The 22,417-nt window shown below is 47.4% G+C and overlaps 1 protein-coding gene across 1 annotated transcript; it reads right to left on the reverse strand.

The window, feature by feature from the left end:
- Positions 1-1,484: 1,484 nt before the first annotated feature.
- GCH1 (GTP cyclohydrolase 1) lies at positions 1,485-21,800 on the reverse strand. Its single transcript, XM_033063671.1, has 6 exons — positions 21,518-21,800; positions 10,988-11,097; positions 8,876-8,931; positions 5,957-5,988; positions 5,002-5,086; positions 1,485-3,728 (listed from the first exon to the last, which is right to left on the reverse strand). The coding sequence occupies exons 1-6, from the start codon at positions 21,798-21,800 to the stop codon at positions 3,602-3,604; spliced, it is 693 nt and encodes a 230-aa protein (XP_032919562.1). The 3' UTR covers positions 1,485-3,601.
- Between the last annotated feature and the right edge of the window lie 617 nt (positions 21,801-22,417).

Raw genomic sequence — 22,417 nt, forward strand, 5'->3', positions numbered from 1 at the left:
GATCCCAGCCCTTCCCTGCAGCCACTCAATCACTGGAAGGCAGATTTTTGTCTAAAAAGAGCCTAATTTGGAGTCCAGAGCTGGAGGAAGTGCTTCCCAAATTTAATAAAATTATAAAAGCCTGCACCTGGAGGTGGAACACAAGTGGTGATGACCAAAGAGCCCAGGAGCTGGCTGGATGTGGCACAGGGATTTAGGGACTGGTCACTCCACAGCACAGGGGCAGGAGGTGATGGGAGACACCCAAAATAATCACAGTGATAGAAAAAACCTCAAATAAACTGCTCAGATGTGGGACCCTTGAGGAAATAAAATCGACAAGCAACACACAGCACTGGAGAGCATCAGGAAAGGAATGGAGCACAGGATAAATTAGGTGGAATCCTGGGGAATGGGGCAGTTCAGGGCTAGGAGGAGTTTCCTTATTTAAGAAGTTTTGGTCCTCTTGTCTCAGCTTTTTATTTCAGGTTTTTGGGGTTATTTTGAGCTATAAACACTTTGAAGGTGAATATTTTTTCACCCCAGTGAGATTTTCCCATGATTGCAAAACCAGTGAGGCTCCTTCCCAATCCCACACCTTAAAGGAAAAAAAAGAAAAAAAAAAAAAGCGAGAAAAAGAAAAAAAAAATAAAAGCAGGGAATAGATAATTTCTTGCAGAGGAGCCTCTTTTCCCAAACAGACCATTTCCCACCACAAGCACCAGCTTTAATGCACAGCTGTGAGAAACACAGAGCTCAGCCTCACCACAAGGATGGGTCTTGCCAAAGCTCCTGGGGCTTCCCAGGGGCATTATTTCCAAATAGTTGGATAAAAAAGACACCAAGGGCTGGAAGAGGTTCCATTCATCACCCCTTCTCCCTCCCTGACCACCACAGTGGACACAGACCCTGTGGTCCCCCTTCCCTCTGCACTTGGGCTGCCCTGCTCCTCAGGACTCTGGGATTCATGAATTTTATTTTTTTTCCCTAAATCCCAGCAATATTTACTTCCTGGGAGGCTGGAGGACAGCAAGAATTCTTTAAACCAGCCTACCCACCCTGCACCCAACAGGGCAGCCCAACCCAACCCTGGCTTCACCTTTGAGGTCTCTCGTTGCAGCTGCTGATGGGATTTATTTGTGCAGGAAACTTGAGCATCTGGCCATGAAGCAGGGATTTCCAGGATAGCTCAAGAAGGGTACAGACTGTGAGCCCCCCAAAAAACTCAGTGCCACCCACCACCCCTGCTCCAATTGATTCCTCTGGCTCCAAGGAGCAGTAAGGAGAAGGTGAAACAAATCCAACAAATCCCACAAATCCAACAAATCTTGGAGGATTTTTTTGCTTCCCAGTCACCAGCTGGGGGACTCAGCTGTGGATAACAGCACCACCCATCCCAGAGGAGCAACCCATGAGTGCAGAACCCATCCCCAGTTGAGGGCAGGGAGCTCTTGCTTTTTCCCTGTGCAGTGCCATCCCCTCCAGCCCCACAAGGATGCTCCCACTCCAAAGGATAACACTGTGCTTTAATGTTTCAGAGACAATGCACTGGTGAGCAGCACACCTGGGGCTGTACATCCTTTACATATTTACACACGGGGTGTAGTTAAAGCTCGTGGGTTTGAACAACGCCAACGCTCCAAAACACGCAACAACAGCAAAAATGGGAACAAATTCCAAGGCCACGAGTAGAGAGGTGTGTTTTAAGGACTACAGGTCACATGGAAATATAAAAACAGCGGTGGTGCAATGTGAACTTTATCCTGAATTGACATAAGTGGTTAAAACGCAACTTTTTTGGTGCCTCAGGAGCAGGACAGTGTTTTACAGAGTTTTAATTTCCAAACTAAAGCAAGGAAAGAGAAATAAGTGTACTGGTGTGTGCCCCTTTGGTCCTCAAAATCTCCCTCCATTCAAGCTAAAAAAAGAGATTTACTGCCAACTTTAGGCAAGAAAGATTTAAGGCTTTTCAGCTGGATATTTGTAAGATACTGAAGTGAAAAGTGGCGATTTCAGGATAACAAATGCCATGGAGTTGGTGTGGTTTAGCCATGTTTACACCAGGGACAAACACTGGTACAGCACCTAATCCTACAGAATCCAGGACAGAGGATGTTATAAAACATTTTTCCAATAATGCTGTGAAGGTCCTCAAAGTAAAATTAATGTAATTAAACACATGAGCTCGTTCTCCTTTAAAAAGTTCTTTAGGCTCAATCTGACCAGAAGGATTTTCATTTTTTTTCCAGCAGGGGCTGGACAAGAGGGAGGAATGTTGGTGAGATGGAGCTGCCCTGGAGGTTCGTGTACAGAACATCTTGGGTTGAAAAAAGCAGAGAGAGCCCTGGGAACCTGTGGGCATCCAAACCCCCTGGCTGACATTTGTTTTGCAAGCTCGGGGTGAGGAGGGTGGTTTTCATTTGCTCCTCATCTTTTCCCAATTAGGAGTTACAAAACACTCATTAAAACGGTAACAAAGCAGAAGTTCAGCCAAGTCCAGCTGGACTGAAACTTTTTGTACCAATTCTGCCACTTACAGAGGTTGCCACATACACAGGGAAAAAAAAAAAAAAAAAAAAAGCGGTTTGATTCATTCTGGTGGCCCTGGAAATGCTTTTGTCAGCTGCTCTTACGAAATGAGCTGTTGTCATTCCAGGTTACTCTGCCCTGAAATAACCCAACCTGTCAGCAGGCAGGGCAGGTACCATGTGCTGTGCTCAGGATTTCATGCTCACCTTTGGTCCAGCATTGGAAATGGAAACCTTGGAATGCTTGCAGATCTTCATTTTCACATTACCTGACTAATTTTAGCGTCTCAGTCTCATGGAAATCCAAGAAGGAAAGCTCGAGGTATAAATATAATTAAAAACCTCTTTGGATACCTCAGTACCCTGCAGACAAACTCTGCAGGGTTTTTAACTCTCCTCTGTTAAAGTTTCCTTAAAAACAGTAAGAAAGTGACAGTTCAAGTGGTCAGACATTCTGAGGCACAGAGAAAAAGGTGCATAAACCCCTCTGTACTGAGACAGGGCTGTGCCCCAAATAATTCAGAAGTTCATTCCCTGCCTGTTAAGAGGATAGGAAAAGTGGAGTTGACACATTTCTCAAACAAATAAAAACCACAAAAAAGGAAGGTTAATACCAGCAAGAATATAAAACACACCAGAGGTAACAACTCAGAGGTGTAACACACATACCCAGGTACTGAAACAGCCACCACAGGACTTGCAATAAAACATAGCCCAATAATTTGGGAGAATCCCAATTGTACAAAAACCCACATCCTTTCAGCTGTTTCCTGTGCTGCTCCACATTAATTCTAACAAACACAACTATTTCATAATTATCCATTTCACTCCTAAGCCCCACCTCTCTCCTGACAGTTGGATATTCTGAATTACGGATGGAAAAACATTTCCAAACTCCTATTTGTGGTTTGTAACTCCGTGACATCAGCACCAGTGGAAATCCAGGAGGAGCCTCCCTCATCCCTACCTTCTCATTTGCCTTTCACTGCACAAAGACCATGACAACAATTCACAACAATTTAGTTTAGAACTGGGATGTGGGAACAAGGACAGACAGTGACACGGGACAGAACAATCCAGAGGGTGACACACTTTCAGCTCCTGATGAGCGTCAGGAATTCTTCTCGGGTCTTTGGATCCTCCCGGAACACGCCCAGCATTGTGCTGGTTACTGTTTTACTGTTCATTTTCTGAACCCCACGCATGACCATGCACATGTGCCTAGGAGAAACGAGAGGGCAGTCAGTGCATCACTCCTGGGGAAGCACAAATCCCACAGGGAGGGATGTTTCTTACAGCCACATTCAATTCTGGGAAGGTAACAAAACCTCCACAAGCAGAAAATAAATCTGCAGCACCTCAGCTGTGGAGGGGTCACATTCTCAGCCACTGAGCGCTGCCTTCTCTCCTGTGATCCCAGGAAAATCCACCTTCCCGAGGTGCATTCTGACCACAGGGACATGCCCAAGCTCTGCACTGCTCCAGGAGGCAGGAGGAGCACAGGGCATGGATGTGGTGCAGCAGGGACAGCTCCTCACTGCCCCATCCCCACAGGGAACCAGCCAGCCCCCACTTCAAATGGCTCCAGCACTGCAGGATTATTATTTTTTATTATTACTACTAGTAATATTTTATTATTAATGGGGTTATTGTTATTATTAATCTCTCTGCCTGATAACCAAGCATAGCATGCACCTACCACAGCCAAAGGGGCAACATGCATCAGCCTGGCAGCACAGAGCTGGGATCCCACCCTGGAACACCTGGGATCCCATCCCTGGAACAGCTGGGATCACACAGAGCTGGGATCACACCCCTGGAAAACCTGGATCCTACCCCTGGAAAACCTGGGATCACATCCCAGAACACCTGGGATCACACCCATGGAAAACCTGGGATCACACAGAGTTGGGATCACACAGAGCTGGGATCACACCCCTGGAACACCTGGGATCTCACCCATGGAAAACCTAGGATCACATCCCAGAACATCTGGGATCACACAGAGCTGGGATGCTACCCCTGGAACACCTGAAACCCACCCCCAGAACACCTGGGATCCCACTCCTGGAACATCTGGGATCACACAGAGCTGGGATCCCATCCCTAGAACACCTGTGATCTCACTCCTGGAACACCTGGGATCCCACCCATGGAACATCTGGGATCCCACCCCTGGAACACTTGGGATGGCACTCCAAGAACACCTGGGATCCCACCCATGGAAAATCTGCGATCACATCCCACTCCTGGGATCCCACCCCCAGAACACCTGGGATGTCATTCCTGGAACACCTGGGATCACACAGAGCTGGGATCCCACCCCTGGAACACCTGGGATCACACCCCTGGAACTCCTGGATCCCAGCCCTGGAACACCTGGGATCACACAGAGCTGGGATCCCACCCCTGGAACTCCTGGATCCCACCCCAGAACTCCTGGATCCCACCCCAGAACTCCTGGATCCCACCCCAGAACTCCTGGCTCACTCACGTGGCTTCCACGACGACGCCGACCCCCGCGGGCTGTAAGGCTTCTGTGATGGCGATGGCGATTTGTTTGGTAAGGCGCTCCTGGACTGGGGGAACAACAGGGGATTCAGTTCCCAGAATCCCAGAATGGGTTGGGTTGGAAGGGACATTAAAGCTGATCTCACTCCAAACCCCTGCCATGGGCAAGGACAGCTGCCACTAGACCAGGTTGCTGCAAGTCCCATCCATCCTATTTTCCATTTGTATTCTGGAACAGACCTTTTTTATTTTCTTGTTTATATCTGGAGCCATTTTGCATTCCACCTCCCCAACCACAAATTGTTCTAATAGCTCCTCCATTTCCTATTTTGCAGGAAGATTTTCTTGCCTCTCTGGTTTGTTTTTTTTCAGTTTTTAATGTGTTTGTTCCCAGCATTACTGCTGCACCATTTATTCCACACACCCAATTTCTCTTCTTAAGGACAGGAAATGGAGATAAAAAACGAGCTTTGTCCTGCAAAGCTTTGCTTCCTGCAGCTGTAGCACCCTCCATTCACCAGCCTGGTGGTCCCTGAGACTTCTCTTGCCAAGACCAGGCCAAATTTACCACAGGACAAAGGCAGCAGGTTCAGCCCAACCCAAGGATTTGGACCCTGCAGTTTCCTCTCCTTCCCAGGGACAGGAGGCAGCTCAGACAAGAATTCCTGAGGGCATCTCTCCAGATCTCTGCAGGAGAGTTTATCCCCAGCAGCACCCAACTGGTTTAGTTGTTCCTGGTAGCACATTTACCCTTGGAATCAGTTCCAGCCTCCATTTCCCTTCCTAGGCAGAGGAGTGCAGGGGCTGAGTGCAATAACATCACCTCTTTAAGAAGCATTTTTCTCCCCTCTTAAACTCCATAGTCCACCCCCAATAACCAGCCCCCTGCACTGACTTGGAGAGGAGTGAACACAACAAACACCAAATTTTGTGTTTACCTTGTAATCTTCTACTGTATATTTCCACAATCCTAAAAGAGACACAAAAAGGACAATATTATGGTTATTTCCAGCTGGCCACTGACTGATCTTCACAATTATTTTGTTGCTATCAAAAGATATCCCTGTGCTGATCTGTAAATCCATGGCCATGCTGCTGCCCAGGTGTTCCTCACAGATTTCCCTTGGCACATCACTGTTGAGTTTTCCCCACCTGCAGCACCAGGGACTGTTTTAGGGCAAACCAGTCACTTCTCTGGTCTCCTTCTCTTGGTTTGGGATTCCTTGTATCCCCACCCACCTGCATTGTGTGGTTGTGGGGGAATTCATGTCCAAAGACTCCCTGAACCCTAATTCCTGAACATTTCCCTGCTTCAGACTGGACCAAGTGCTGCCTTAAACTCAGTTCAGATCATGGATTCCCAGAATGCTGAAATTGGGCAAGAAATGTTTTGGATTCTTGCATTTAACCACAAATTTAGCTGAGAACAATGAGACGGAATTGGTCTTGTACAACAGAATCTCTCCACCCACATCTCACCCCATCCTTCACATTTCAGTGCAGGGATCACCTTAATGGTCCCCTCCAACATGACTTCGAATTTAAGCCATTGGTGGGCAGTGGAAGTGACACTTAATGACAGTTCTAGAATCCACACGTTTAAGAAAATCCATATAATTGCTCTGTAACTCCAGGGGTTGTTCATGCCATCCTCAAATGCTTAATTACACTTCAAGTGGCCACAAAAAGGAGTTGCTACAGCAAGCTTTGATACCTGTCTGGTCACACCAGACAAAAGCCAGACACGGGCTGGCAGCCTGGAGCATCACTTACAAGAATCATCCCTGACAATGAGACTCTCCTGCTGTTTTGGAGAGAGAATTAAATGCACAGACTCCCCTCCAGCAGTGAAATGGTTGTGTTACAGCATAAAACAAAGCAGCACAATATTTAGATTAACTATATGGACAGGAAACATGCTCAGATATTGCACAGAAGTCCTAACAAGGTGTTTATGTAAAAACAGTTATTTGAAAGAGCATTTTCAAGCCTGAGCTTAAAACCCAGAGAAAGATGTTTGTTTACTGAATGCAGGTCATCCACAACTACAGCAACTCACCACATTAGACTAATCCTATTATGAAAGATTAGGCCTAGAGCACCAAGAGCCTCACAAATCTTTGCTTGAACACTGGTTACATTATATAGGGCACGAAAGGGAGGCACGATTTGGCCCCCCCAACCTCTTCATGGCAAGCACTCAGAAGTGAGAACACTTTGTTATACAAGAATCTAATCTTTCCATTATTGCAGTATATGGCAGTTTTACCCTCACTCTTCAAAGAGGCAAGATTTAACCTTTGAGCACAGTGCACATATTGATGTGCAGGGTTCCATTCTGAGAATGAACAGGAAAATTGTACATTTCTAGCACCATGTTGCCACTGGCATTTGAAAAAAAAAACAAAACAAATCACTGAGAAGCATTTTGAGCTCCTTTTTACATCTGCAATCAAGAGATAAATAGAGACCAAAGCAAGCACAAACCAATGGATGCACATTTCAAATGTGATCCTTGATCCTGCGCAGAAATTAAACCACATTGAGGACAGTCTCTTTGGTAAGAATGGGCTCTCTTCAGAAACCTAACTCCCAAAAACAACAACAAAACCACACCCTCAACCCTCAAAGACCCACCCAAAGCTCAGCACAAGCCATGGGATGTCACACACAGGTCCTTTAGCCCAGCAGGTGCAGTTCTGACAGCTCAGACCCCAGCCTGCCCTTCCAGCAGCTCTGTACAGCCACACACAAACCGTGCAGGATAAAATGTACACACTGAACAACCTCTTTGCAGCCTTTTATTCACAGCAAAGCCCTCTCCTGAAAGCACTGCTGGGGATGAAATATCAGGTCACTCAGCAGAGTTGTCACTCCAAGGATTTTTCCACTTCCAAACCCTTCCCTGTTGTTCAGGCAGAGCCCAGAACAGATCTGGCTCACTTTAGAACATTTTGCTGTCATATCCTACACATTTCTTACCTGCTAAGAAAACCCAGCAGGCAGGCAGATTTGCAGGGCTAATTTCTCATTAGTGCTACAGGAGCTGGAGCAGGATTAACAGACCCATCAGGGAAAGCAGAATCTATGTGGTCTTTCTGAACTTCAGCCAGATTTTTAGATTTGTTTCTCAAAAAGGGACCCTTCCACTCTGATCCCAAATAATCTGCTTATTGAAGGGATCTACCATCCTCTTCCTCACCAGCACAAGAAAGTGTCACTTAATAACAAGAGTCAGTGCAACAACTGACCCAAGGGCACTTGCTGAGGAAAAAAAGCTGTTTTACATAATAAATGGATTTTTCAAGAGCATCACAATTGCTTCGTTTCTTAGGCTGAACTTAATCTATAAAATCTACCCCACAGCAATCTCAGCACATCTTCAGTGAAAGAAAGAAATGCCAAATTTTTCTGAAGAGTCAGATAAGAGATGAAAGCTTTAGATTCAATTTATATCCTTAAAATGTGTTCATTTATAGCTTGGAAGTTTTCAGATTTTTGTTCTTATTAGTTAATTTACACCCAAATGGTAAAGAGCTGGAAATTCTCACTGGTTTTTGTGGCATGCCTTAGAACAGAACCAAATTCTCTTGTTCTTTGCCTCAGAGCTCTGGGGCAACCTACAAAAACATAAAGGCTCTACAGCAGCCACTGGTGAGAATTAACACACAGCTGCAAGACTTATCTATCCTCTCCACAAAAAAACCCCAAAACAATGCTGAGGATTGGTCTAAATCCAAATCCAGGACACAAAGTGGGCTGAGCTTTAGAGGGAGAGGAGATTAAAAAGATTAGCACAGCTAGCACAGCCTGGAATCCTTTTCACAAATTAGCATCACTTTCATTAGAACACTTACCTGGCGAGCTTGCTGAGGCCAAGCACTTGTTTGTTGGGGAGGTAACCAATGTGTACCTGGATAGGGGAGAACAACATTAACAAAGCAAAGCCACCCTTCCAAAGCACATGAAACTCATGCACAGACGATGAATTAACTCAGAGGTCTCAGCACGTGGGAGGAACGTGGCACCATGCAAACCTGGGGGATTGTGGAGCTGTGGGTACCTCATGAGCTCCTGCTGCAGAATAGGTGAGTTTTTCTGAGAGGCAGGGAAGTCACAGTTCCAAGTCTCAGGAATGCCACAGAGCACTGCTGCATTTCGGTACAAAGGCAGGCTATTGGTCAGCACAGCACTGTTTGTCTAAAATAAACACGCTTTTCTTTCAAGACCTTAAATGGATTTAGGGAGCGGAAGGGAGGGAGATTGTGCTTTATTTCTAGTGAAAGTTCTGATGGCAAGAAGTACTTTGCCACCAAAAATCAGGCTGCACTTCCTGATTTGATTTCTTTTCTTGTTTTAGTATCATAGACCTCTGATGATTAACTTAGCTTTCATCCTGCTCAAATATGGATTTGCTGAACATGAACTAAAGGAAATTTAGCAGAAAAGTGCTCAGATATGAAGGGAAGGACATTCAGCTCCTTGTTTTTAGAAAGCCATGGGGGTTACAGAATTCCAGTGGGTTTACTATAAACCAGAACTTGTGCCACTGTACCAGAGACTTGAAAAATTAGCCAAGATACAGCAGGGGAGTGTCAGTGGGGGATTCTGGCTTTGCCTGGAGGCCCCATCTCAGAATCCTGTGCTGCTGTACCTGCAGTAGAGGTACCACAGTACACCTGATTACCTGGCTAACTTGCTCATTCCCACCCCTTCTGTTAGGCAATCAACCCACTGACACCTGAAAAGACATGAAACATTTCAGACAAAGTGAGACACATGACTTAGAAATAAGCTTTGAATCCTGTTCCCCATATTTTTTGCAGATTTCTTGATTTCCTCTAAGACAGAACTGCAAATGCAGGACCTACAGGTGAGTGTTTGCAGCCTGTTTGTGCACCCAGCAGGGCAATGGTTACCCTGAATATTCAGAGCCATACCAAGTGGTTTTGTAGCACTGAGTCAGTGTTTGTGAGGAGATTTCTCCAAACTACACAGGCTAAACAGTTGGATGTAAAAAAAAAAAAAAAAAAAAAAAAAAAAAAATGCACACATTGCCACAAGAGTAATGGAGAGAATATACACAGTACACACAACCAAGAGTAACAGGCACAGCAGAAAGCTTGCACAGAAAGAGGTTTTCCTGTTCTCCAGTATAAAACTCTAACAGCAAGAAACAAAGCAGACAAACCTGAATTGACTCAACTAAATAAACACCTGGTGTCTGTTCATGTATTTTATTTTTGGGAGGCAGTTTGCTTGGAACATATGTGGCATTGATTGAATTTTATGGACAACACAAGCCTGTGCTGCTCTTGGACCTGTGAGCACTTAATGGTCACAGATGGACCAGGCTAAGCTCCATCCTTCAGGTCACACTCAGAACTCTTCATACAGTGGTTAGTAACTGGAGAAATTTTATTTTCTTAGAGCTGTTGGCATTACAGTTCCAACACCAGCCCTTTTCATGGGACTCCTCAACTAAGCATAGCCAGTTTTGGCCACCCTCTCCCTGACTTGGCTCACATAATTAAGGCAGGGCTGCTAATGGGTTTGTTCCACTCAGAGGGGGTTTCAGAGATGAATGTGCACTGGATAGCTCTGAGCAGGAGCTAAATCCATGACAGAGCCAGTGTGCAGGGTGAGCTGGTTTAATATCGAGATGTCTGCCCTCCAGGCTTGCTGCTGCTTCATGGAGAAGAGCTTTGATATGAAATGTCAGAAACCATTAGATTACTTAGACCAGGAAAGGTTGAGCATTGTATTTCAGGAGCTTAAATTCAAATAAAACCTCACATTAAGGAGACCTTCCTTATTTGTATTCTGAAGATTAAACTTCTAGAACTGTAGCCGTAAGCAGCGAGTACTTACAGCCTTAAAAGCTTTGTAGCTACAGCTGCAAAGTCTTTTAAATGTACTTAAGGTCTTTTATTGTGCATTCCCACATTTGTTCTGAGAGGGAGAGTTACCTTTCCAACAAATGGGACGAGGTGATGCTCACACAATGAGAACATGTCTATGTCCTTCACAATTACCATCTCATCATGGTCTTCGTCGAAGATGGCATCGTTCAGGACATCTGGAATTAAACATTTGCATTAAAAATAAACAAAAAGGAGCAAAAAAAGCATGGCAGGCTCTTCCAGCCTGGCAAAGGCAGGACTCTCTCAGGGCTGCAGATTTTAGGGTTAGGGTCTGGGAGGGAAATAGGGAGTAACATCACAGGCATATTTTGATTTGGGTATGATCCCACACGGTGTCACACTGCCTACATGCTGCACCAGCAATCAGCCTGGACTGTTTTATTTAATTAATAGCTTGAGCAAAGGTTAGAACAGGTGTGGTCCTTGCAGAATTACTGATATTTTAGGAGCAATTAAGCCTACAGCTGACAAAGAGAGCTCATCTCAGAAGTGGATTTCCATCAGGGCTTCCACAGGCAAAGCCAGACGAGGTCAGGGAAAACCTAAGACATCCCAGTGGCTCCTCCAAACACTTCAACACCAGCATTACTGTCTGCAGGAGGCTTTGAGTGCAAATTTCATCCTGTAACACACCAGGCAGCAGCTGTTCAGGAACACACAGAACTGAGACACATCTGGGGAGAGATTTGCTGTCCTGATCTGAAATGGGCAGGCACATCCACACTCCAGCCTAGTTCTGCACCTCAGAGTTAGGAGAAAAATGAAGTGCAGAAACCTCCACAGGGACAGAAGGGAGAAGAGACAGCTCAGTAAGAAAAGGATTGTATAATATGGCTCGTCTCAGAACTCAGCAGAACGGATCCTCAGCTGATTTTCCATTTTCAGCAATCCCCAAACAATCCTGGCACAGGTTACAGCACATCAGACTCCAAAGATTGCAGGTACCTGGACCATGCTCAGAGAGCTTAAAAGTAGAATAGTTCCAAGTCAAGAAACCAGGTCTTTTGAAGAAAAAGAGAGAAAAGTTGTGTATGAGGGAGAACCAGCTGTACAGATGGGCTGATAACAACGACAAGGAACTCTAAGAACAAATTCTGCTGGAAGCCACACTGGCTCCTTGGAGTTATTCCAGGAAAGCAGAGTCCCACACACCACAGCCAGAGCAGGGCACTCAGGGGCACCAGAGCACCTGCAGGGGTGGTGGCACAAATCTAACAGGGGTAGTGACACAAATCCAACTGTAGTGCTGTGGTGGTGGCACAAATCTGGCAGTGATGATGGAGCAAATCTACAGTGGTGGTGACACAAATCTAAGACTGGTAGTGACACAAATCCAACAGGGGTAGTGACACAAATCTACAGTGGTGGTGGCACAAATCTAACAGGGGTAGGGACACAAATTTACAGTGGTGGTGACACAAATCTACAGTGGTGATGGCACAGATGTAACAGTGGTGGTGACACAAATCCAACTGTGGTGGTGACACAAATCTAACAGGGCTGGTGACACAAACCCAACAGTGTTTGCTCTGCTTGCCTTGGTGCCTTCCCCTGCCACGTCCAGCTAATGGCCACCATCTGCTGTCGATAAGGGCTCATCATCACCACGGAGCATTTTAATTTCCTGCCTGCTATCAGCACTGCACAGGTAACCCTGGAAACTGCGCGCGAGGCGTTCGCTGCGACGTGGGCTCGTTCCTGAGAAGGGCTGGCAACCTGCAAGGCAGCCAGGATCAATCCCAGAAGGGTTTGGATTGGGTCAGAGAGCAGGAGTAGGGACAACAAGGAGCAACTCTATGAAGGCACATGATTGTGCTCTTCAAATTTCTGGGTCTGGTTTAGACCAAGGACTGCTGGAGAGGGTTTTGATGGCATAGGCAGCATCATGCAGCTGTGTAATTATGAATTCAGGCAGGCAAAGGGAGAATCCAAACCAGAGGATCTGAGCAGGCTGACAGGAGAGGGAAGGGGAGGCAGAGCAGCTGTCTGGGTTCTGAGCTCCTTCCTGCAGCACTCTGCAGCCCTGCCATTTCCACAGCAGAAAGGCAAACAGTGGTCGCACAAAACCTGCTGCTGTGGCCAGAGCTATTGAAACAAAACCCAAACAGATCCACGAAGCATCTCCAGAGTGACTGCTGCTGTTATCAGACCCCCAGGCTGGCTCACACCAGCCTTGCCAGGAGCATATCAGGGCCCGATGTCAGATATGGATTTACGTCAGCACACGCGCAAGGCAGATTGTTCAGAACAGCCAGAAATGGCCAAATTCTCATTAAGAGTTGTGGCAATGTGTGACACAGAGCAGGGCCACAGTTACAACAGAGGGTACCTCACCCATGCAGCCTCAAATCCACATGTACATAGATGCATAGACACACTAATTAACATATAAAATTGTTATTGGTAGATCCTTACAAACTTCCTCTCACAGCTGTGTTGTGTGATGGAGACAGCTCAGCCAAAGAGAGGTCTGAGTGACCTCAGAAGTACCAACTCCAAAGGAAAAAAAGGCATCCTGCATCCTTCTCATGGCCAAAGCAAAGAGGAGCACAAAGGGCATCCACCCTTCCTGCACATCCCCTTCTATGCCACAGCCCAGTCTCAGCAGTGTGGGCAATGCCCCTGCACAACCAGGGGAGTTTTAGAGGTGAGAAAACAGATCTGCACATCAAGGGTGCAGCCACAGAGCTGTGAGGTGCTTCATGGTTCTAATTTACAGCGGTCTTGCCAGTTTTGCACCTTTTTTTTATTTAATATTAGCAGCAAGGTCACAGACAGCACCTGCAGTTGTGCCTGATTTTGTCAGCACCAGCTACTCCTTGAGAAGGGCTCACAAAGGAAGAAACCAGCTCACTGTTAGGCCCTCCAAAAACTCCTCCACAAGTGATACAAGGACACAAAGATAAAACAAAGTGTGAGGCTGGAGCTCATCACCTGAGTAAATGGCCAGCCACGGTCTTGAGTGGCCACTCACCCCACTCTGCTCCAGACCCTCCTGCTCACACTTCACAAGTGTCTTTTCCTGAAAATCAGCACAGCTGGAACCTGCCCATCCCTGCAGCTCCCCCTTTGGATCCCGTGTGTTGACAGAAGCAGAGGGAGCAGAGCATCTTTTCACAGCTGCCTCTCCCACTGCAGCAGCTGCTTGCAGTAATTACACAGGAGACACTGCCCTGGCAGAGACTCAAACACCTTGTGCAGGGAGGCAACACCATTTTATCTAAGTTTGTCAGGGTTTTTTGAAGTTTTTTCCTAGTTTTTCTATTTGTAATAGCATCAAACAGGGCTCTGACAAGCTCAGCCTGTGTGCTGCAGTACAAGTTGTGGAGAATTTAACAGAGCTGAAAAGAGAGGAGGAGAAACAGACTCAGACTAACCAAGCCAGAAGCAAAACTGGGGACAAATTTTTTGCCCCTTTTTCTGTTCTTTCACTCTAGCTACTTAGCCATGCTTCTCTAGTTTGATTTCATGGTTTGTACAGTCAAGGTACAAGCTCTCTAAATTATTCCAGCTGATTTTTCCTTCAGCCAGAAGTTCAGTTCCTGGTGCAAAAACTTTAATGGGCTGTTGAAACTAAAGTCACCTGTGCTGCAAGTTAACTCCTGAAACAGAGTAGAATTAATTTTACCTTTATCTTCAAAAAGAGTTGATAAAATGAAAAATCAGAACTGGATGAAGACAGAATGAGAAAGACCTTTCAGGATTTTGCGTCAGAGCTAAGCAAAGATACCTGTTGCTATAGAAACTATTTGCATGGCTTTAATGTGACACAGGAAAGCAAAAGCACCTCTGGCAACCAGAGAAGGCAGAGCCCACCCAGAAGGGGCTCAGGAGGTGAAGGGGATGAAGGATGGCAGCACTGCAGCAGCTCCACAGCACTTCAGAGCTGCCTTTTTGCTGTGCCTGGGAGTGAAGCGATGCAGGATGTTCTCACCAGGAGTTAAAGCACTTCCCTGTGGTGTTAAGTTACCTCACAGCTCCAATTTAAGTGCTAGTGGGATGAAGGGAGCCTCAGGAACTCCCTGACACTGCTGCTTGAGCTCATCCATCCTGGCAGAGATAAAAGGCACGAGGTTCTCCTGCCACCCTGTCAGACCCAGGCTGTCCCCACCGCCCTTTGCTCTCCTCAGCTGCCACAGGCAGGGCAGGAATGGCCTCAGGGTGACATCCCAGGGGACAAACACCAACACCTGGAACAAACTGACTGAGCTCAGACAGCTCCAGGAACACAGAGCTGCACCCAAAGCAAGGGCAGAAACCTCACAGGAACCAGGAGCAGGTTCCTCATGGCTTGGAGGGAGCTCCAGAGGAGCAGTGCCATGAGCCAGCTCAGGCTAGCTGGTATTCAAGGCAGAACCACCTGGGGAATGCTGACAGATATTTCTGATTGTCAGAGTTCCTCCCCAGCTGGGGACAGATCAGGACACAGGAGTTAACAGCTGAATGTGGGGTAGGAAAACCAGCAGACTGCAGGGTCTGGATGGAATCTGGAAGGAAACTGCTGTAAAAACCTCTCAGCTACTGCTGGGTAAGCAGTAGAGTCAAACCTGACTTTTTTATTTATTTATGTGATGACTTTACAGGTAACTGTAGTTAGGGAGAACATTCCAGACAAGCAACAAGAAAATTATTGCAGCCTTTGAGTATTAAAAAGGCACCAAGAATTTATTAGGCATACAGGGAGCCAGGCTATAAAAACATTAATGTAAAGGGCTTGTGCTGCTGCAGAAAGTTAATGATTCAGGTTGCTGAGAAAGGGAATGCTCTGGGTATGTCATTCACTTCAAGAAGTCTTGAAGAGCTCTAGAAGGAGGCACAGCCTGAGATGCCACACCACTGCTTAAACAGGCAATAGACTTCCAGAGATGCTGAGAAATGAACACTTTTCCTAACACACCTTCCTAGCAGGAGCCAGGAGAAACACAAGACACAAAAATTTACAAGTTTCTGGCTAATGATTCATATTTCATCACCAAAATACTAGAAACAGACACTCAACTTCAGACAGGAACATTGGCTCCAGAAGCAAAGCTTAATCCCTCAGTTAGCAGAGGGGAGGTGAACCAGACGTGTGATTCAAGTGACATTTCACAGAAGCAAGATAAAGGAGGAGCATTATTGTTGTTCAGCTAATTCTGGCCATGATTTGTACAGATTTGTTTATTTTCCTGTAAGATACCCTTCATGCTGTAGTGAGACTGGAGTCTATTCATAACAGATCAGCTACTGCAGGCAGATGAAGCCAAGATTAGGTTCTAGAAGTTGTCCTCTGCCAGGAGGTTTATTAATATGAGGGAGAGCAGCGTTATGGAGACGCTCATTAAAATGTATCAGGGTTTCAATAACCATTTCAATGTCCCACGTCACAGAAGGTGCTCACCCACACTTCTCTCTGAAACTGAAACAAAGGAAAAATCAAAGACAGAACAGTTTGGAAGTGCAACATGAAAGATCAGAAGCCTGAAACAGTTCAGCTACAAGAGGTTACAACATTTAATAAATTCATGAGAAAAGCCAACCAAGCTTGGTGTAAATTGAGCATTAACAAGCAGGGGAGATGATGCAGGAAAGTCCCAGTTCCCAAAAGTTTAACTGCATTCAGTGAGTGACCAAGCATGCTAGGCTTCCCTTATGAGGGGACAGAGAAGAAATCCCAAAAAACCTCTCTGAGCATCCCCCCCTCTGCTTTACAAGAAACAAGCCATGGCTGGGGCACAACAATGCTGAGGCTTCAGCTGTTAATAGATTACAGTGCTGCATCCATGTCCTCATGGATGAGCCAGCAGCACCTCGATTCCAGGAAAACACAGCAGCCCCCAGCCCCCAGCAAAGGGCAGAGCTGCTGATCAAACAGCCTTGTTTGCTTAAGGCACTGTGTGTTTTGACAGAGCAATGCTTAGCACCTCAGCACAGCAAACAGAGCAGGCTGGAAAAATTTACCAGCTTACACCACTGCTGCTGTCCTCTGTAAAAATACCAAATCCACACAGACTGGAAGAAAAGATTATTAAGGTTGAATCTTTTCACCCATCAGTGTAGGAAAAGTATATAAACTAATGTAAACTGATGAGTGAGGAAATTACCTAACTAGCTATTTGCTTTGAAATCAAAGCTACCCAGAGTCACTTGGCTTGCAGGCAAATAAATGCAGCCCTTTGAACCACAGAGGTCCAGGAGGCAAAGTTATCCCCTCCCAGCATTCCTGATTTCCATTTCCCTGTTAAACACACTGAAAGGACAGGTGAACCTGCTGTTCTTACATGAATAAAGGCTGGAGAATTCCCTGGTAGCAGCTCCCACCATCCCCAGTTTTGGGGAGCTTGTTTTGCTGTGAGTGTTTGTGGCTGATGAGAACAACTTCACTTCCTCCTGCAGATGCAGGCAGCTCATCCAACCCTGTGCCTAATGTTTCCTGCAGGGTTACACAATCCAAACCAACTCATTTATGATTCACCTTTCACAGGCAGAATCACTGACACTGTTTTTGTGTCTTACCAGTTGCTTTGGTCTGAAACCTTCAGTTGTGAGTTAGTGCTGTCTGCAACCTTGTACTTCCATTTATTCACTCATTTGCTGCCTTAACCCACACTTGTGCTTTGTGGTATTTATTATTAGACCCTCAGACAGCATCTCTAAGCACAACATGAAGCTTTCAGTAAAAGCAGGGACAAGGTTTAACCTTTATCAAAAAGCTAAAGGCACCTGGCTCTCATCAGGTGTTAACCCTCACCAGCCAAGGGGGAAATACAATTTATACCCAGAGTAAGAAGCTCACAAATCTGACCCTGGAGAAGAGCACATGCTCTTGGCACAGAAGCACTGCATGAAACTGGAAGTTCGTTTTTGGTGACTTTCCTACTCTGCCATCCTTACCAACACATTGAGAGGTTTCTGTTGCAACAGCTGCCAGTCTACACCAGTGCTCAAGGATTTTTAATCTGGTCCCCAGGTGGGTTTTATTTGAAATCACTAGAGGCATTCTTGCCAAGTGTGATGACTGGTACTACAGAAGTGGGAACAGGACATTTGAATACATCCTGTCAATGAAAGAGGTTGAGGCCTTTAGTAAAGCCAGGATTAATAAATGACAATCTGGAATTAACAGAAAGAGCCAGATACAGATATTTAACAAGTAAACTGTGCTAATAGCTCTGCCACACAACACTGAGCAGCTGCAGAACACAGATAGCAGAGACAAATAGGAGGTAAAGCAGGAGCACTGCCACTCTGCACTGCTGAAAACAAGTGAGGAAATACAGAGAGCAGCAGCTGGAAAGCAGAACCAGCTTCTCTGCTGCTCACAAATCTGAATGGAGAGACAGAATTCAGGTTCTATCTTCCCAACAATACTATGAAGTTAAGCTATGGGAAATAAAAACATCCAAATACAATCAGGTGTCATGGAAGCAAAGTGACAACACCCAGGACAGGAGATCAAATGACCAGCACAGTTAACCATGCTCCAAGAGTGTTGTGTTCTCAGACACACAGGAACCCAAAAAGATCATGGAATGGCTGGGGTTGGAAGATCCTTAAAGGCCAGCTAGTGCAACCCCTGCAGTAACACAGCAAGGGAGGCTTAAACCAAGCACAGAGCTCTGGCAGTGCACAGGCAACTTCAAACTCTCCAGAAGAGAACAGAGCTGGGGAAGAGGCTGGAGAATCCCTGAGGGAGCTGGGAGGGCTCAGCCTGGAGAAAAGGAGCCTCAGGGAGCCCTTGTGGCTCTGCACAAGTCCCTGCCAGGAGGGGACACCGGGGGGGATTTGGGATCTGCTCCAGGGACAGGAGCAGAGGGAACAGCCTGAAGCTGCACCATGGGAGATTTAGATTGGACATTGGGGAACATTTCTCCACTACAATGATGGTTCAGCCCTGGCACAGCTGCCCAGGGCAAGGGTGGAGATTTGATCCCTGGAGGGATTTAAAATCTGTGTGGATGTGGCACTTGGGGACATGGATCAGTGTTGGGGGGATGGTTGGACTCAATCTTAGAAACCTTCTCCAACCTAAACAATTCCATAATTTGGATGTATATGTCACATCTGTGTTCCTTTATGGAAAATGAAAACTCCATCAGCCATTCATTGCTTCCCCTGCCTCCCCAGGTTAGATGCTGCAGCAGACAAGGTCACAGGGCTGATTTTAAAGCAGTCCCTGACATTCACCTGTGTCACTCCTCCCTGGCTGGCTCTGCAGCTCACCAGGGACCTGTTGCAGCAAACTTTGCCTCTGGCCATGTGGTTGTACAACCACCCCCAAGCTTTTACCTGGGGAACCTTTCTTGGGAAAATGGAACTTGCAGCTATTGTAACAGCCCCTCATCTTCTGCCTGTTGCAGGGAAAAAATGGAAACACTCCTCAAAACACACCCTGCAAATCACAGCTTTAACCCCTGCCTACCCAGACAGCTCCACAGGAGGACCCAAATAAGCTGCAATAAAGAAACCTGAGAAAACAAGAGGTCAGAGCTGCTTTTTGTCATGTTTTTGGGGAGGGTTTGGGCTTGTCTGAGTTAATTTTCTTTTTCACAAGCCACTTGCTGTTCCAGTTCACAGCCTGGCCAGGCAGAGAGCTGGATTAGTATAATCAAGGGAACAGCACAGGATGCTGCAGCAGAGACAGCAGCACTCCCACAGCTACTCTTGTGCCCAAATATTCTGTAGTTGTTGGCTCTATGGTTCATGAGGTATTTAAAACTCTCTAAGAAGAATTTACTCATACTGACTCTCCTAACAAACTCTTCATCCACCACTTGCTTTGCTATCTGCTGAGGGCTTGTCCTTGAGCTGCAGCTCTTCCTTCTGCTGGGCTGGGAAGAGTGAGAAAAGTGGAGGCTGAGCATCCTGCAAGAAGAGGAGAGTAGCTGGAAAGTTGAAGGATTCCACACCTGACACGGGAAGGAATCACAGTATCACAGCTTCACATGATTTTCTAATAAGAAAAAAGCATTCCAGGAGTAGAGCACCCAGCAGTGACATTTTTTACCCTTGGATAGAATACAGCTCTCTCACAGGTATGGATAATCAGAGGAGGGGAGTATCCAGAACTACTCTGCTTAATTAAATTAATGTGAGAGATAAGAAGATCCCAGAGAACCCGCCTTGGAGCAGAAAAAGTAATTTTAAAAATTACTTCAGGTAACATGTGCATACAAAACTGGCAGCAAGATAAGAGAGGACTGAAGGGGGGCAGCAGCCTCATCCAGGTTCAGCACAGAAATTCATGCTCAAATTATCACTAAAAAAATTCCCTCTGCTGGAGCCTGGCAGGATGGCTGAGAGACCTCCAGTGTTTCACAGTGCTAAATTGAGGAAAGTTAATCCCAGTAAACAAAAGATGATACTGTGAAACCTCACCTCAAACACACCGTGCAGCAGGACTAAGAGAGAAGCAAGGATGGCCACTGCAGCCAGAGCCTGTTCCCAGATGTGAACCAAAAACCTGAAAGGCAGAACAGCTTCTAAGGCAGAAATGCTGCTCCAGGGGGAGCTGGGACACAAAACTGGCACAAGAGTTTAAGCTGGCCATGAATAAGTGAATGCTGGAAGTTGTAGCAACCTGATTTCAAAAGACCCAACAGCTGAGAAATAAAAAAGAAACTAAACACAAAACCAGCCTTAAAGTTGAAGCACAGTGCACTTGGAAAAGGACTGATGTGCCAGCAGGAGCTCTCTGATGCCATCAATCAGCACAGCTCAGCCTTTGCTTTTGGCTCCAACATCCTGGAGCAGCTCTGGGGCTGCATTCCGGAGAGCAGAGCAGGAGCAGCTCCTTCCTTGCAGGTCCTCACAGGCACTGCCTGCATCCCTTACTGACAGGAACTCACTCGCCTTTTACTGGAAGAAGGAGCAGAAAGGGGAATTCTCCAGGCTCGTTTTTACTGTCTGTACTGGGCACAGCCCTTAGTCCAGAGGCTGAGAAGAGGAAAAGTGGTGTAGTATCTGCTCTGCACTGAAATCACGAGTTGTTGGTGAGAACATCTCCCAGCCAGCTCCTCTCCTCACACCCTCGCCCAGCCAGCAGAGACACCCAGCAGGGGCAGGGATGTGACCCTGGGGTTCCAATCCACACCTGCACTTGCTGCTGGGACCCTGAGATGGGGACGGGATCTCCCTGTCCTCTCCCTTTCGCCTTACCTCGCGTCCTGAAGTTTCCTTCCCACCTTTGCCAAACCCTCACTTGATTAAAGCATCACCAGAACAGGACTTTTCCTGAGAAAATTCAACCCCTTTCTGTCTGCTAATCGAAACAAATATTCCCACCCTGTCTGAACACAGAGGGAGGAAGGAGGGAACCCGCAAGTTCCTATGCCAGGGCTTGAAAAGTTTCTATCAGAAAAGAGAAAGCAAAAGCACGAGAGGTTTACGACAGAATAGAAACTTTGCCTGCACAGAGTTTAACAAATAAATAAAGCCGAGATATCAGAGGATACAGGTGACAGCAAGGGAGCATCAGATGCGCGATGCGGTGACGGGGCAGCGATGTTCTGAGAGATTTATTCCAAGGAATACCGCAGCTCGGGCTGGTACCCGAGCAGCACACTCCATCCCCGCCGCCCCGGGAGCTCTCCCTACCCGCGATGGTCTCCTGGTAGCCCTTGGTGAAGAACTGCATGGCCGTGGCCGCTCTCCAGGGCGTCTTGAGCAGCCCCTGCCGCTGCGGGTCCTCGCCCAGCGCCCTCAGGATGGAGGTGTAGGCGGCGGCCAGGCCGGGCAGGCTCAGCTCGTTGTCCTCCTCGCTGCGGGGCCGCTCTCCCCGCCAGCCCTCGGCGCTGCCCGGGGGGACGCTCGGCGGCTCCGGGGAGGGCGGCGGCCGCTCCTGCCGCGCGTACCCGTTCCAGCCCCGCGCCGGCTCCATGGAGCGGGGCCGTGCGGGCAGAGCCGTGCCCGAGCCGCCGCAGCCCCGGGGCTGTCCCTGCCCGGCCCCGGCGCTCCCGGCCGCCGCCGCTTTTATCCCGCCCGCGCCGCCCCCATTGGCCGCTCCGCTCCGCTCCGCTCCGAGTCAGCGCCGCTGGCGTGAGCGGCCGGGAGGGGCGGGGGGTGCCCGCGGTGGGGCACGGCGGGGATGCCTCGGGATGGGGATAGCGGGGATCCCAACCCCCGGGCTGAGATCTGGGATGGAGATATTGGAATCCGAGGGGAACTCGTACTGAGGTCTGGGATGGGGAAACCGGAGATCCAAAGGGAACTCGGGCTGAGATCGGGGATGGGGATACCGGAGATCTGAGGGTACCCCCTGGCTGAGATCTGGGATGGGGAAATCGGAGATCCGAGGGGACCCCTGGGCTGAGATCTGGAAGGGGGATACCGGAGATCTCAGGGACCCCCGGGCTGAGGTTGGGATGGGGATACCGGAGATCCGAGGGGAACTCGGGCTGAGATCTCGGATGGGGAAACCGAAGATCCCGGTGATCCCCTGGGCTGAGATCGGGGATGGGGATATCGGAGATCCGAGGGGAACTCGGGCTGAGGTTG

Source organism: Catharus ustulatus, chromosome 6 (assembly GCF_009819885.2).
Source record: "Catharus ustulatus isolate bCatUst1 chromosome 6, bCatUst1.pri.v2, whole genome shotgun sequence".
Taxonomy (NCBI): domain Eukaryota; kingdom Metazoa; phylum Chordata; class Aves; order Passeriformes; family Turdidae; genus Catharus; species Catharus ustulatus.